The sequence below is a fragment of the Xenopus tropicalis genome, chromosome 1 (genome assembly GCF_000004195.4).
Source record: "Xenopus tropicalis strain Nigerian chromosome 1, UCB_Xtro_10.0, whole genome shotgun sequence".
In the NCBI taxonomy this organism is placed as follows: Eukaryota; Metazoa; Chordata; class Amphibia; order Anura; family Pipidae; genus Xenopus; species Xenopus tropicalis.
In genome coordinates, this window is record NC_030677.2 from 151,799,584 (window position 1) to 151,812,275 (window position 12,692).

The window sequence follows — 12,692 nt, forward strand, 5'->3', positions numbered from 1 at the left end:
GCTCAAAGGCAATGACACGTGGCATTTGATATCCTGCGTTTTGTACCAGTGAGTAGAAAAGTCTTTGTCATTGTGGGTGCTGTGAATTGCTGAGACCATTCATTCAGTGGATTACTCAATTTGAGTGTTTTGCTTGCAGTAATCCTTAGCACCCAGAAATCTTCTGATGTTTTGTTCATATAACAAATTGCCACATGTCAGTGCCCCTAAAAGGAATAAAAAAAAAAAAAAAATAGATTTTTATGTCTCTGAGGTTTGTGCCAATTTCAAACTGTTGCTCTCTGTAGATGTTCCTGTACAAATGAAGATACATATTACACTATCACAACAGAAAATACTGCCTGCATCAGGTGACCTTTCTGTTTTTAAGGTATCATATTGATATCATAAATTATTTAACTGTAAGTTGCAAAATTGTTCACAACACTTAGAGCAGTTTCACGTTAATTTGTTTGGATGTAAGTAGTTCTCAAAGAAGATTTGTGTTTATCTTATTGGAGAACTAATTCATCGGTTTAGAAATGCACACATGCTTCAGTAGCCAAAGCTGTGATCTTTGCCCCTAAAGATATGCTGTCCATTGCCTAAGCTTATAATGTATAATGTGGAGAGTTCACATTACATTTTTCAGCTGATCTTTGACAACTTCTATAGATTAGCTTCTTATAGCTGCCCATCTATATTAGTATGTTATCCAGCCATTATTTCCCCCCCCCCCCCCTAAAAAAGAAAAAAACATTTAGTATATTCTATCTAGTGTACTATTTTTATGACAGGCTATTGTGTAATACAGGGAGATGTGTAAAATGCATCCTATGTACAACCATCAACTGGTGTTTATTTTTCTTTGAATTATTTGCCACCTTCTAACTCTGTAGTTTTCAAATGGGGGTCACTGACCCCAGCAGCCTAAACACTATTGCCTATGTGAGGCTACAATTTTACTGTTATAAAAAAAAAATAGCAATAACTTATTCTTCTATTCAGGTCCTCTCCTTTTCAAATACCAATCTCACATTCAACCCACTCCTTGGTTGCTATGGCAGTTTGGACCCTAGCAACAAGATAGCTGCTAAAACTGCAGTCTGGAGAGCTGCTGAACAAATATTGAAATCATTGAAAGTACATAGAGAAGATTAATTGCAAGTTGTCTCCGTATATTACTCTATACATCAGGGGTGTCAAACTCAATCACATAAGGGGGCCGAAATCTAAAACACAGGCTAAGTCGCGGGCCAAATTTTTTATTAATATACTTAGTAAGATATTAAGGGGTATATATATCACAATGTATAAAAAGTGGAGTAAGACATTACCGGTGATGTTGATCATAGCAGCTCGTAGCTTTGCTACTGTTGAAATCTGATTACTGATTGGATGCCTTGGGCAACATTACTGGTAATGCTTCACTCCACTTTTTACACAGCATGATAAATATACCCCTTAGTCTTAGTTACTATGTGAGGAAAATGGAAATTGATCAGGCTGGATGGTCAGACACACTCACCAAGGGCCACATAAAACAGCCAGGTGGGCCGGATTTGGCCCCCGGGCCTTTTGTTTGACATATATGCTATACATCATATTAAAAGTTAACTCAAAGGTGAACAGCCCCTTAAACATTAATAGTTAATAGTGGATCAGAGTACTTCATAGTGTGGAGTTGCTTTGTTTGGCCAAAGCATAAGGTGAACTCATGGGACTCAAACTCGGGTATTTCATAGCAGTAACCCCCCCCCCCCCCCAAAAAAAAATGAAATATCCTACCTTTAAAGTTGAGTTTCCACTGGCATTCATAGAGACTCTGCAAGTGCCCCTCTATTCCATTAAATAGATTTGCCCACAATTGTAATTTAAGCCTATTTTATATTTCTTGAGCGCAAGTATTGCGAGTCTGTAGAAAAGATGTGTGAGTGTTGTGGATGCAGAAATTAATATTCCAGGTTCCTGTAAGTTTCCTACTTTCATCCTTTTGTGCTTGCTTGGTAGAATAATGCAAATAGCGGGCTGCATATAGAAACTCAACTAACTGGTATGTAATTAAACTTGTTCTGACGTGCGGTACATAATTCAGGGAATCCTCTTGAAAATGACTATTTCTAGGAGGAAGGGGAACCAAATATTTTACCCCCTTAGGGACTGAGGCAAATTTGTTATATTAGGGTAGTGGATTTTGATTTTTACACTGATCTGTTCCTTTAAAAACATTACTCCTTACATTGCCCATTCAGAATCCTGTATTTGGTTGTTGCATAATTGTCTAAACACAATAACAGAATTTGAAGATGACCAATCTAATGCTAACCTAGACCACCACTGTACCAACGACCATCATTTTTTCCCAAGCTACACTGACCTGTTTAAAAGAAGGAAATGTATGTAGTAGCTGTCACACTTGCAGAAGCAATATCATTCCCCCATTACTGTCATAATCTTTATACAAAGGAAGCAAGGCCCTCCCAAAAACAATAAAGGCATTAATTGCAATACTTGTGGACATAGAAGGGACCCAATTTACACATTTTATTAAGAAGTTGGAGCTGTTCCTGATTCTGGATTGCATAGTAGGCACCAACAAAAGTATACTAGAAGAGAAATTCCAATTCTGAACAATACAAAAAGTATCTGTATAGCAATCTACCTACAGTCAGTATTTGTGCACTATAAGCGGGAAAAAAAAATTCTGTTATCCTGTTCCTCAACTTTGCTGGCCGCTTTTAGAAGATAAGTGATTTCCAAACCCACAATTTCTAGATGACTTAACACACTTTTTTTTTTATTAATGTTTGCTAGAAAGACTCCTCTAGCGAGGGTCAAAGCTCATTGGACTAGAGCAGTGCTGTCCAACTGGTGGCTGCTTACCTTTGTGTTTCAGCTCGGAGATTAACTGGTCCCCTGCATTATTCACACCGCAGATTCAGGCTTTAAGACCCTGTGTTGTTTAAACATGTAATCCCTTGTACTGTTCACACAATTATGTGTTGGGGGTTGCTGTGCTATCCATGGGGGAGAAGGAGGTATATGGCTTTAAGGGTGTGGCTTAATATGACATAATATAATTCTTTCTCATATGAATAAGGGGTGATATCCCTACAGTGAGCACCAACCCTTTGGGTTTTTGCTGCGCTACCACCATTAATGTGGTAATAGTCTTAAAAGCTCTTGTGATAACATGGGTGTGGTAAAAACTGGCTTCCATTATCAGCCCTCCACCACGTAGGCCAGAAAAATGCCAGATCTCGTTACCACAGAAGTTGGACAGCACTGGATTACAGCCATTTCAACCTCATGGCCACAAAAAGCAGAGACTTCAACACAGGAAACATGTAAAGCTGCAACTTCGACATCCTTGCACATGTTCAAGAGATGTTATAGGTTCAAGATGTCTTCAAGGGAGGCTGTGTTTGACCAAAAATGTTATAAAGATTTGTCTGATGTCCTTGGTATCGTTTCTTTCCAATATCTCTTTAGGTATGCTACAAGTTCTTACTTGTAATAAACAACTGTTTTTAGGCAAAGCAGCCCTGGTCTTGATCTTTGTTATTAAACACTAGGAATTTGTGGGAAGGGAAAGGGGACCTGAAGAAACTTCAATTTGCAGGTAAGAAACACTTTATATCTTCTGTAGTGTCAAAAAGACAATATACAAAAGTAGGCAAACACAAATAAAAAAAGCTTACATTTACAGCAAACCATGTATCATCAACAGTGGAAGCCTGTAATAGAATCAGAAAGGTATATCTATTTAGTATGGCACATTAGAGCTAACACCGCAGTGAACCTTGAGGTGTGCTGAGCCTCTTTCTCCCATATATACACCATCCATTGATGTGTGAAACACCAATGGATACAGTATATATGTATCCATTGTACTATTCCTTTGTATCTGTCTAATGTAAATGTTTTTGTCTTGTTTTTCCTCCCCTAATGTCTGTGAGTATCTTTCTGGTTAAGAGTTTTATCCATTGCTGTATGTCCACACCCTGCTTTATTCATTTCCCATATCCTTCTGTTTGCAAGGTATGCGGCCCACTGGGCCATTTTTCATGGCTGTACAGTATAAGTATCCTCTTTATATTACATTTCCTTTTGAAGATGTTGTATTGGAACTTCCAAACCAAGGATGACAGGAAACACACACTATATGCTTTTTATTTTGTTTGAAAGTTATAACGAAAATAAATAATTTATGAAAATAATTTGCAAATCTAATATATAGCTTTTCAAAGGGAAGCACACTAAATGATATATTCACATAAGATAGGTGAACAGCCTGGGTGCTGATGAAAAAAAAATCAATATAAGCCACTACTGTGTCAAAAAGGATAGAAAAATAAAACATTTTACTTTGGACACGCAAAGTTCACATTTAAATTAAATTTTAGTATGATGTAGAAAATATCATACTCAAGAAAATTAGCAATTGATCTTCACCGTGATTTTTTTTATTATTTAGCTTTTTTTGTTGGTAGGTTTTCTGTCTGAAATTTCAGCTACCTGTTGCTAGGGTTCAATTTATCTTGGACCAGGCAGTGGTTTAAATAAGAAATTGGAAGATGAATAGAAATTTACAATAGAATACAAAAATAATAAAAAGTAGCAGTAATTATAAACATTGAGCCTCACAGAACTACCCTCATGTGAAAGCTGGTTGGAGGCAGAAGGCAAATAATTCAAAAACTATAGAACATGAAAACCAACTAAAGAGCTGCTAAGAATATCTCAAAATACATTAAACTGCCCAAAACCAGAGTGAATAGATCCATTCTGCATTTCAGCAGTTCTTATTCGACCCTTATCTCTAAAACACTTAAACGTATTGCATTCCGTATTTTCTAAGCTGTATTCATAACTATCCCAATGCAATTTCTTCACCAACTGCATCACTCATTCTCCTCATTTTTGCTGAGCACAAATTCGGGTTCTTCCAAGCTTTTCAAGGAACAGCTTTGTAATGATTGGCGGATAGCTTCTTTCTCCGCTGAGGAGGAAAAAAAAAAATCTTAGTTGATAGAAGTCCTGTATGTAACTCTTTACATGCCACAGATTGCAGAATCTACATTCTGTGGATAAACATACCTAAGTGCCACATTCTGCTGCACTTCCAGGTCTGACAGAGGAGTCTCTTTTAAAGCCGCCCCTTTGCTTCCAACTCATTTTCCAGCCCCAAGGCAACAAGAAGAGACGGGGAACGAATGGCCCCTGGGGCATGTTCATCCAGGGACCCTAAGCAGCAGTAACAGACACATGCAAACTTTATGTCTGCTGCTGCCTCCAATTCCTGGACCCCCCCATTGCCCACCAGATCAAGACAAGAAGAGGGATCCTCTGGTTCTGCTTCCTCTCCAAACCGATCTGCCTGCCTGTCTGCCTAAACCAGTTTAGTGTACAATACACATAATCACACTAGGGATGCACCAAATCCAAGATTCAGTCTTTTTCAGCAGGATTTGGCCGAACCAAATCCGAATCCTTACAATCATGTGACTTTTTTTCACCTAAACACGTAAATTAAGCAAATCATGCAACTGTCTTCCTAATATGTATATGCAAATTAGGATTTGGTTTGGTATTTGGACAAATCTTTTGCAAAGGATTCGGGGTTTGTCTGGATCCTAAAATTGTGGATTCGGTGCATCCCTTATTCACACACATTTTTGGGGCATTAGGAGGCTTTTACACATTCACAGCACTCAGACAGGCAATTTGCCAAATGTACACACAAGCCAAATTTAGCATAGCTTTGTACTTTGGTAGTTTGCAGTAAAAAGATGTATTTACCCATTTTGATTTTGTCAGAATGTGAACTTACAGAAAATGTATGGCTTTCTAGGGTCTCTGCTACTGATTGGGAGTCTTATGGCACATAATACATAGCGAATGCTTATATTGCAGCAGCCAGACTGAAAATTCATATGCACTATTTTCATTTAGGTGCCGCTTTACGCCACATAGTTTAATGTGTATATTGGACATAAACTGTTCAGAAAACTAAGGCATTTATATTTAAGATGTTTTATGTTGGTAAGTTCCAAAATGTAAGATTTTCATAAAAACTGCTATGTTTAGCAAAGCTTGGTGGTTTGGTGCTTGGTGCCATAGGAAGACATATTTAACCATTTTAGATTTGTCAGCATGTGTATTTTCTGGAAATATGATGATTTCTGGGGTTGACTTACTTACTTACTTGCTACTTTTACTACACATAAATCAGGCAGTGTATCTTTTTTTGGTAGTGGAAATATATGTCATGAAATATTTATGCACTACCTTCATTTTGGGGATTCATTGCCAGATACTTTGGTGATCCTATGCACAATGGGCATCAAACTGTTCAGTGGGCCCTTGGCTTTCCAAATCAGTTACATTTTTGTGCATAAAAATTTTTCTGGTATAAATCCCTATATCCTGAAAATGATTTAGAAAGCTTAGATTCTCCCTTAAAAAAACCAAAACATAGTTTTCCAAACTAAAAATACCCACTCAGAAAATGCACAGAAAAATGAGAGAGCACAACATGTTCCAAAAACATCTGGCACTTAAAGCAAACAAAATATGAAATTCTGCTTGCACTTAAAGTATCTTACCTGCATTGGTGCAATTCTTCATTAACTGTAGCAGCTGATTTTTGTTGTATTGAATAAGGAATTTCTGACAAGTGCGTATTGTACCTGTAACAATAGACTGCTGTCAGTGCCACACTGTGACTTCATTTGCTATGTGATTTTTTTTGCAATATTTAATTACATCTACAAATACCTCATAATAAAGAGGATTACTACTGTCTCCAAGTAATCCTTACTTAGTGGTGTTCTTTTCTAGATATCCAAGACATAACTGTCATTTAAACAGACCACTAGCCACTTGTTAATTATTTTTATTGGACACGTGAAATATACTGGAGCATCTTATATTTTGTCACTGAGCAGCTAGATGCAATGCCACAAAGCCATGCTCTTGTATATATCAGAACACTAAATCAGTGCAGATCTTTTTTTCCACTAAGTTTTATTGCTACTGTCACTTTGATTTAACAGAAATGAGCAGAGATGCATCTAGAGATGCTTTCTGTATCACTACTAAAAAAAATAAAAAAGATAATGTAAGTTGCAATACTGTTCAAAAAAGCACTATGAACAAATCAACATAGAGTTGTCTGAGTTTAAAAAATGAATTCGATTATTTTTGCCCCTCTCAAGTTTCCTTTAGTAGCTCAGTATCCACTGGATCACTGTTATAATGGATACATTTGTTGCAGAGATTTTTCTGGTGCTTCTGAGAAATGTTTCAAATTTAAAGAGTTCAGAAGGTTGGTAACCTGAGTTCCAGAGTTAATATGAGAGGGAGGAAAATTAAACTAAATCATTTTTTAAAATATGTAATTAATTCAAATCTTAGTAAATGTGTAAACATTTTATTGAACTTCCGCCAGATCATAAAATGCTATGCAGTACTCCAGAGAACGTGCTTTCAGTGTTACAGGTGTGGTGGTATTTACACCTCTGACACTGGCATAGCCCATGCTGTTATTAGGTCTATTCGCTATGAACATCCATAAATGCCCTTTGTTCCCTACTAATATTACTTATGTGCACATTGCTTCTTGGAATGTGCAGAAGTGAATGTTGCATCTGGAGTGTGCAGATTTTTTAGCCATATAGTGTATATTACTTTGTAAATGTCAATATGTACACAACCGTCAGACCATTAGGTCCTTTATAAATACACCTATTTAAACATTGCAAAGGGTATTTTTGAACCTATGACAAACCCTGATAGATACTGGCTTCCAGGTTGTTAGAAATAAGAAATATTTCCGTTCCGTTACATCACATTTTATGAGAACAAAAACCTATGATCAAAAAGGACAATATAGTATCTTACCCCCAACATGTAATGTGTTTATGAAACATGGAATGCGCTGGCCTCTATTATCCAAGCTAGTAATAAAAGGAAGAGAGGACCACAGGAGCTGGTAAAAATCCTTACGACACCTAAGAAGAAGAACTCCAGTGTACACATTGAGGTATTTAACTGAAAATGACAAGATTGAAAAAAAAAAAAAAACCATTATCAAACAAAAACACTTGGTACCATAACATAGGATAAACCAAAAATAACAAAAAGGTTTGTTCTATTTATAAAACAGAAAGGTTTTTAGTGTGATACCCTAAAATCTTAATCTTTATTCATAATGCATTTAAAAATAGGGCTCAATTGCCACCCTCAATAGTAAAAACAATCAAATCAAGCTATCTCGCTATCCAGCGAGAGTGTGATGAGTAATTGGTAAACGCTGAGGTTTCATTGAGAATATGACAGGGCACAGACGGGCTAGCCGCACGGAGTATGTAGGCGGCGTATGTTAAGGAGTCAGCCAGTGTAGTTTGAAATTGGCGCCATTGTGAATTGCAGTTAATCGGTTGCTTTGGTGAACCTTACTATTTAACCCTATCAAATCCCTGCACCTTGTATTTATATTGTAGAGAGCACTCTGTTTGTACCCACCAAGGAACTAATCGTTCCCCCCAATCACTCTACCTACCTTTTTTTCTTTTGGATTTTACATTTGTCAGTGACACTTGATGTTAGCTTGATTTGATTGTTTTTACTATTGAGGGTGGCAATTGAGCCCTATTTTTAAATGCATTATGAATAAAGATTAAGATTTTAGGGTATCACACTAAAAACCTTTCTGTGTTATAACATTGATATGGGTGGAAAACACCCTGTGTGAGCTTGACAGCGATACGAATAAAGTAAAAATTGATAACACACTCTTTTTTTGTTTGTTTGTTCTATTTACTATGCAAGTTTAGGCAATGTTCCCAGGTGATGCAAACAGGGTCCCCAATCAGAAAATATAGAAATGTAGACATTTGGTTCCTAGTGCCCACTGCCCCGACTGAAACCCTGTAATGATTTCATGGTACCACTTGTTATTTTATCTATTTAAAATCAGATGCCTTCTCTATAAAATGCACTTGCTGACAATCACCTCTGTCCAACTTTACTGAATACACCAATATATACACAAAATATGGGAACTGAAGGAGCAAGTTATACAGTATTTGAGAATACTAATTTACTAACACTGAGCAAGTACATACCTGAGCAGTAAGGCTACTGTCACATCAGACAAATGATTCTTCAGCAGGGAGAGGACCCCATGTCCCTTTGCTTTCTGTAGCTCTCGCTGTCTTTAATGGGAACAACATGTGAATGCTTTAAGTGCTACTTCAGAGCAATTCCCACTAAAGTGAAATAGAGCTGCTGGAAGCAGTCACCTAACCCATAGCAACCAGTGATTATTCGTGCTTAGGCAGCTATCTATACAGTAACTAAGATTGGCTGATTGGTTGCCGTGAGTCAATTTGGCCAGTGTTAGTACATGTGTCTCAGATGGAATCCTTTATGGACTGGGTACTGAGTGTGGCTATGCCAACAACAGCATTTGCAAAACTATAACTTGCAATATCTTCCTCAGCCGGGGCGCACAATGTTGCTGCTTTACGGCATAATGTAGTGATTGAGGTACCTGACAAGGATACAGCGCAAGCTGCGGCTCCGAAATCCCCATGAGTTCGCGCTATCGCTTCCCTTACGTTATACACAACTGTCCCCTGGGAGATGTTCTGTCTCCAACGAGGATCCTCCAGCACCAGCTCACACAGCAAGTACCTACAGCGAATAACAGCAACCCGTTACCTGATGGAACTCAAGAAACAACGTTCTAAATTCGAACGCTGACAACTTCTCTTACCGAGATTTGAACCGCATGATTACGTAACATTACATGTGGGACAGTATCCCGGAAGTTGATATTCGTAACTTCCTCCGGTAGTGTACAGCGGTGGCCATATTGTGTGTGGTAGAGTTACTCAGGTTATTTCTGTAACCTGACGTTATTGTGCTGTTTAATACAACTTTATAAACAAAATCAAACTATAAACTAGAGAGCTATTATGCACAACACACATAACCTAAACTAATTGTGAAGGAAACTCAAAATTTGTTGCTAAAATAAAAAAAAATCTAAATTATTCAAAAAATTACTGACCCTCCCTAACAAATGCAAGCTGGGTTGCACTGATTGGAAACTATAACAGTGCTACTGCTAATTCAGTTAAGTAACATTGTACAATAATTTATAACAAACTGGCCTATGAATGTAAGCATAAAATACGTTTTATACCCCTGGGCTCACACTTTAACCCCCAACCTGCCCTGCTTTCTTTTTAATGAACCCACTAGACCCTATGCCTAATCCACCCAGTCACTTTTTAGGAAAAACTGACAATGCTAGTGACTGTGTTTTATGCAATTTTGAATTGACAGTTTTTTGCTTTCTCACATTACTGGGAAAAAGGTGAAATGCACATGGCTGTTTCACATTAAACTTTTTTTTGGAGCATGGCTAGTACCAGATTTACCTTTAATCCTGCCATAGGCCTTTTTTTAGCATGACACATCAAATCATATATCAAAATATATCAATGAAGCCTTCATCTATATAGGGCTAACCCCTCATCTGGCCTTTTCTCTTACTACAGGCAGTCAGGCAAAGGTGCACACACTTGTTCACTTCAATCAGAAGTTAACTAACCTAGATTGTGGTAGGAACAAGGGTTTCTGGAGGAAACCAATGCAAACATGAAGAAACAATACAAGAATGACCCCAAATGTCAAGAAATTGATATTCATCCTAGGTAAGATTCCAGCTATCACCTATAAGCTCTAAAATCAGCAAGAATTAAACAACCAGTCCTCACCTCCCAGTCTCAGTGACCTTACAGACCTGACTTGTGGTCTCAGTGTTTGCCATGATTGTACAGGTATGGGATTTCTTATCCGGAAATCCATTATCAAGAAAGCTTCGAAATTACAGAAAGCCTGTCTCCCATAGACTCCATTTTAATCAAATAATTCAGATTTTTAAGATTGATTTCCTTTTTGTCTGTAATAATAAAACAGTACCTTGTACTTGATCCTAACTTAGATATAATTAATCCTTATTGGAGGCAAAACAGTCCTTTTGGGTTTGATTAATGGTTTATTGATTTTTTAGTAGACTTAAGGTATGGAGATCCAAATCCGGAATAATTGGAAATTTTTTTTTTACACCAGCACTTCCTTACCTCCTCTAGAGAATTACTACTTGGTGCACAGCCTAGAGAGTCGGCACTCTCCACACAGTCCGGTCATAATATTTCAGCCAGCACAACAAGTAAAGTGCAAGCAGGGCTTAGCCCCTGCGTGTTTATTTTTTGAATAAACATGCAGGGGCTAAGCCCTGCTTGCGCTTTACTTGTTGTGCTGGCTAAAATATTTTGACCCTTATCCGGAATACCCTTGGTCCTGAGCATTCTGGATAATGGGTCCTATATCTGTACCTTTGTTAGTGCCTATGCACTGTATTTGGATGCAGCTGGTATCTTCTACTGGTGTCCCTGAAGAGCCTGAGGCAAGGCTGCTGAATATCTGCAGTCCAGTACTATAAACCCTCCTATATTTACTTTACTTTCCCTATAGCCCTTTTTTTTAAAAATAAGAAGAGTTCTTTAGTAGACATCCACTTTTAGTGCCAGTTCCCTGCATATTGTCAAGAACATATAAAACAGGTCAAAAGTGTTTTCCTTTTTTATTTCTCTTTTAGCTTTAAAGTATATAGCTGTCAAAAACTCAAAAGTTAATCACAGAACAACATAGTGGAGGTTGAACAATTCTTCATTAAAAGGGTTCAGCCATCATAATATTTAAAACATGATCCCATTATAACATATTAATGTCTGTTTGATGCTACAACAAACAATTGTGTTATAAATCATCCTAAAGTATATTATTTTTACTTGTTAATATATATACTAATCTGTTTTAGAATGCAGATTAAAAACATAATTATGAATGAATTTTCAGTTCCTGTGTTTGACAAATATTTCATGTGCACTACTGACTTTGTAGGGTTTCCACCTAATGGTATTTTAGTGACCCAATTAGTAAAGATAATGTTTGATGCCAATGTTATTAATAGGAAAGAAAACTGAAACAATAGGAAGGCCGTAATTTTTTATAGAATGTAGAAAATGGGGCAACCGTACTACATTGTGTGTGTGAAGTCAGTAGGCCAAGCATGGATCTACTCAAATCAGAATTTAAATTGCAATTGGAGGCAATTCTGCTCTAAGTAAGAAAACTGACTGAGACATTTAACTAAAATATTATACTGAAACAGCACAAACTACAATATGTCTATTTCCTATCTTTTAACTAATTGCATATGGATTAGATATTTTTCCTGATGTTGTGTTTATAATTATTGGAAAAAGATTTTTTTTTGTTCAGTTTCCTGCAGTTCTTGAGTCCTCCACAAGGTAGCATCCACTCTCCAAGTGTGCAGTCTTTCTTTGTCACTTTGCAATGCAATGGAAGATTATCTTTACTTTATATATTTAGCACTTTCTATGAGACACTGAGCTGATGAAACATGAAATATGGTTGCATAACAAGCTGGAATTGATAACCTGCAAAATCACTAACCAGCCAAGGTTGCTAGAGTGCCACCGCTGCGTCTGCAAAACTGCCAGCTACACAATAATTATTGAAGTTGTTCAAATTGCTTTATATATATCTTTACATGATTTTGTAGGGGCAGAAAGTGGGATGGAGGGAGTTTTTAGCATAAACAATCCAGG

At 37.2% G+C, this 12,692-nt stretch overlaps 1 protein-coding gene across 1 annotated transcript; it reads right to left on the reverse strand.

Moving 5' to 3' along the window:
• Positions 1-4,124: 4,124 nt before the first annotated feature.
• Positions 4,125-9,853, reverse strand: pop5 (POP5 homolog, ribonuclease P/MRP subunit). The gene is made up of 5 exons (XM_002932104.5): positions 9,764-9,853; positions 9,539-9,681; positions 7,885-8,034; positions 6,588-6,671; positions 4,125-4,981 (listed from the first exon to the last, which is right to left on the reverse strand). Exons 1-5 carry the CDS (start codon positions 9,778-9,780, stop codon positions 4,884-4,886), a joined length of 492 nt encoding a protein of 163 aa, XP_002932150.3. The 5' UTR covers positions 9,781-9,853; the 3' UTR covers positions 4,125-4,883.
• Between the last annotated feature and the right edge of the window lie 2,839 nt (positions 9,854-12,692).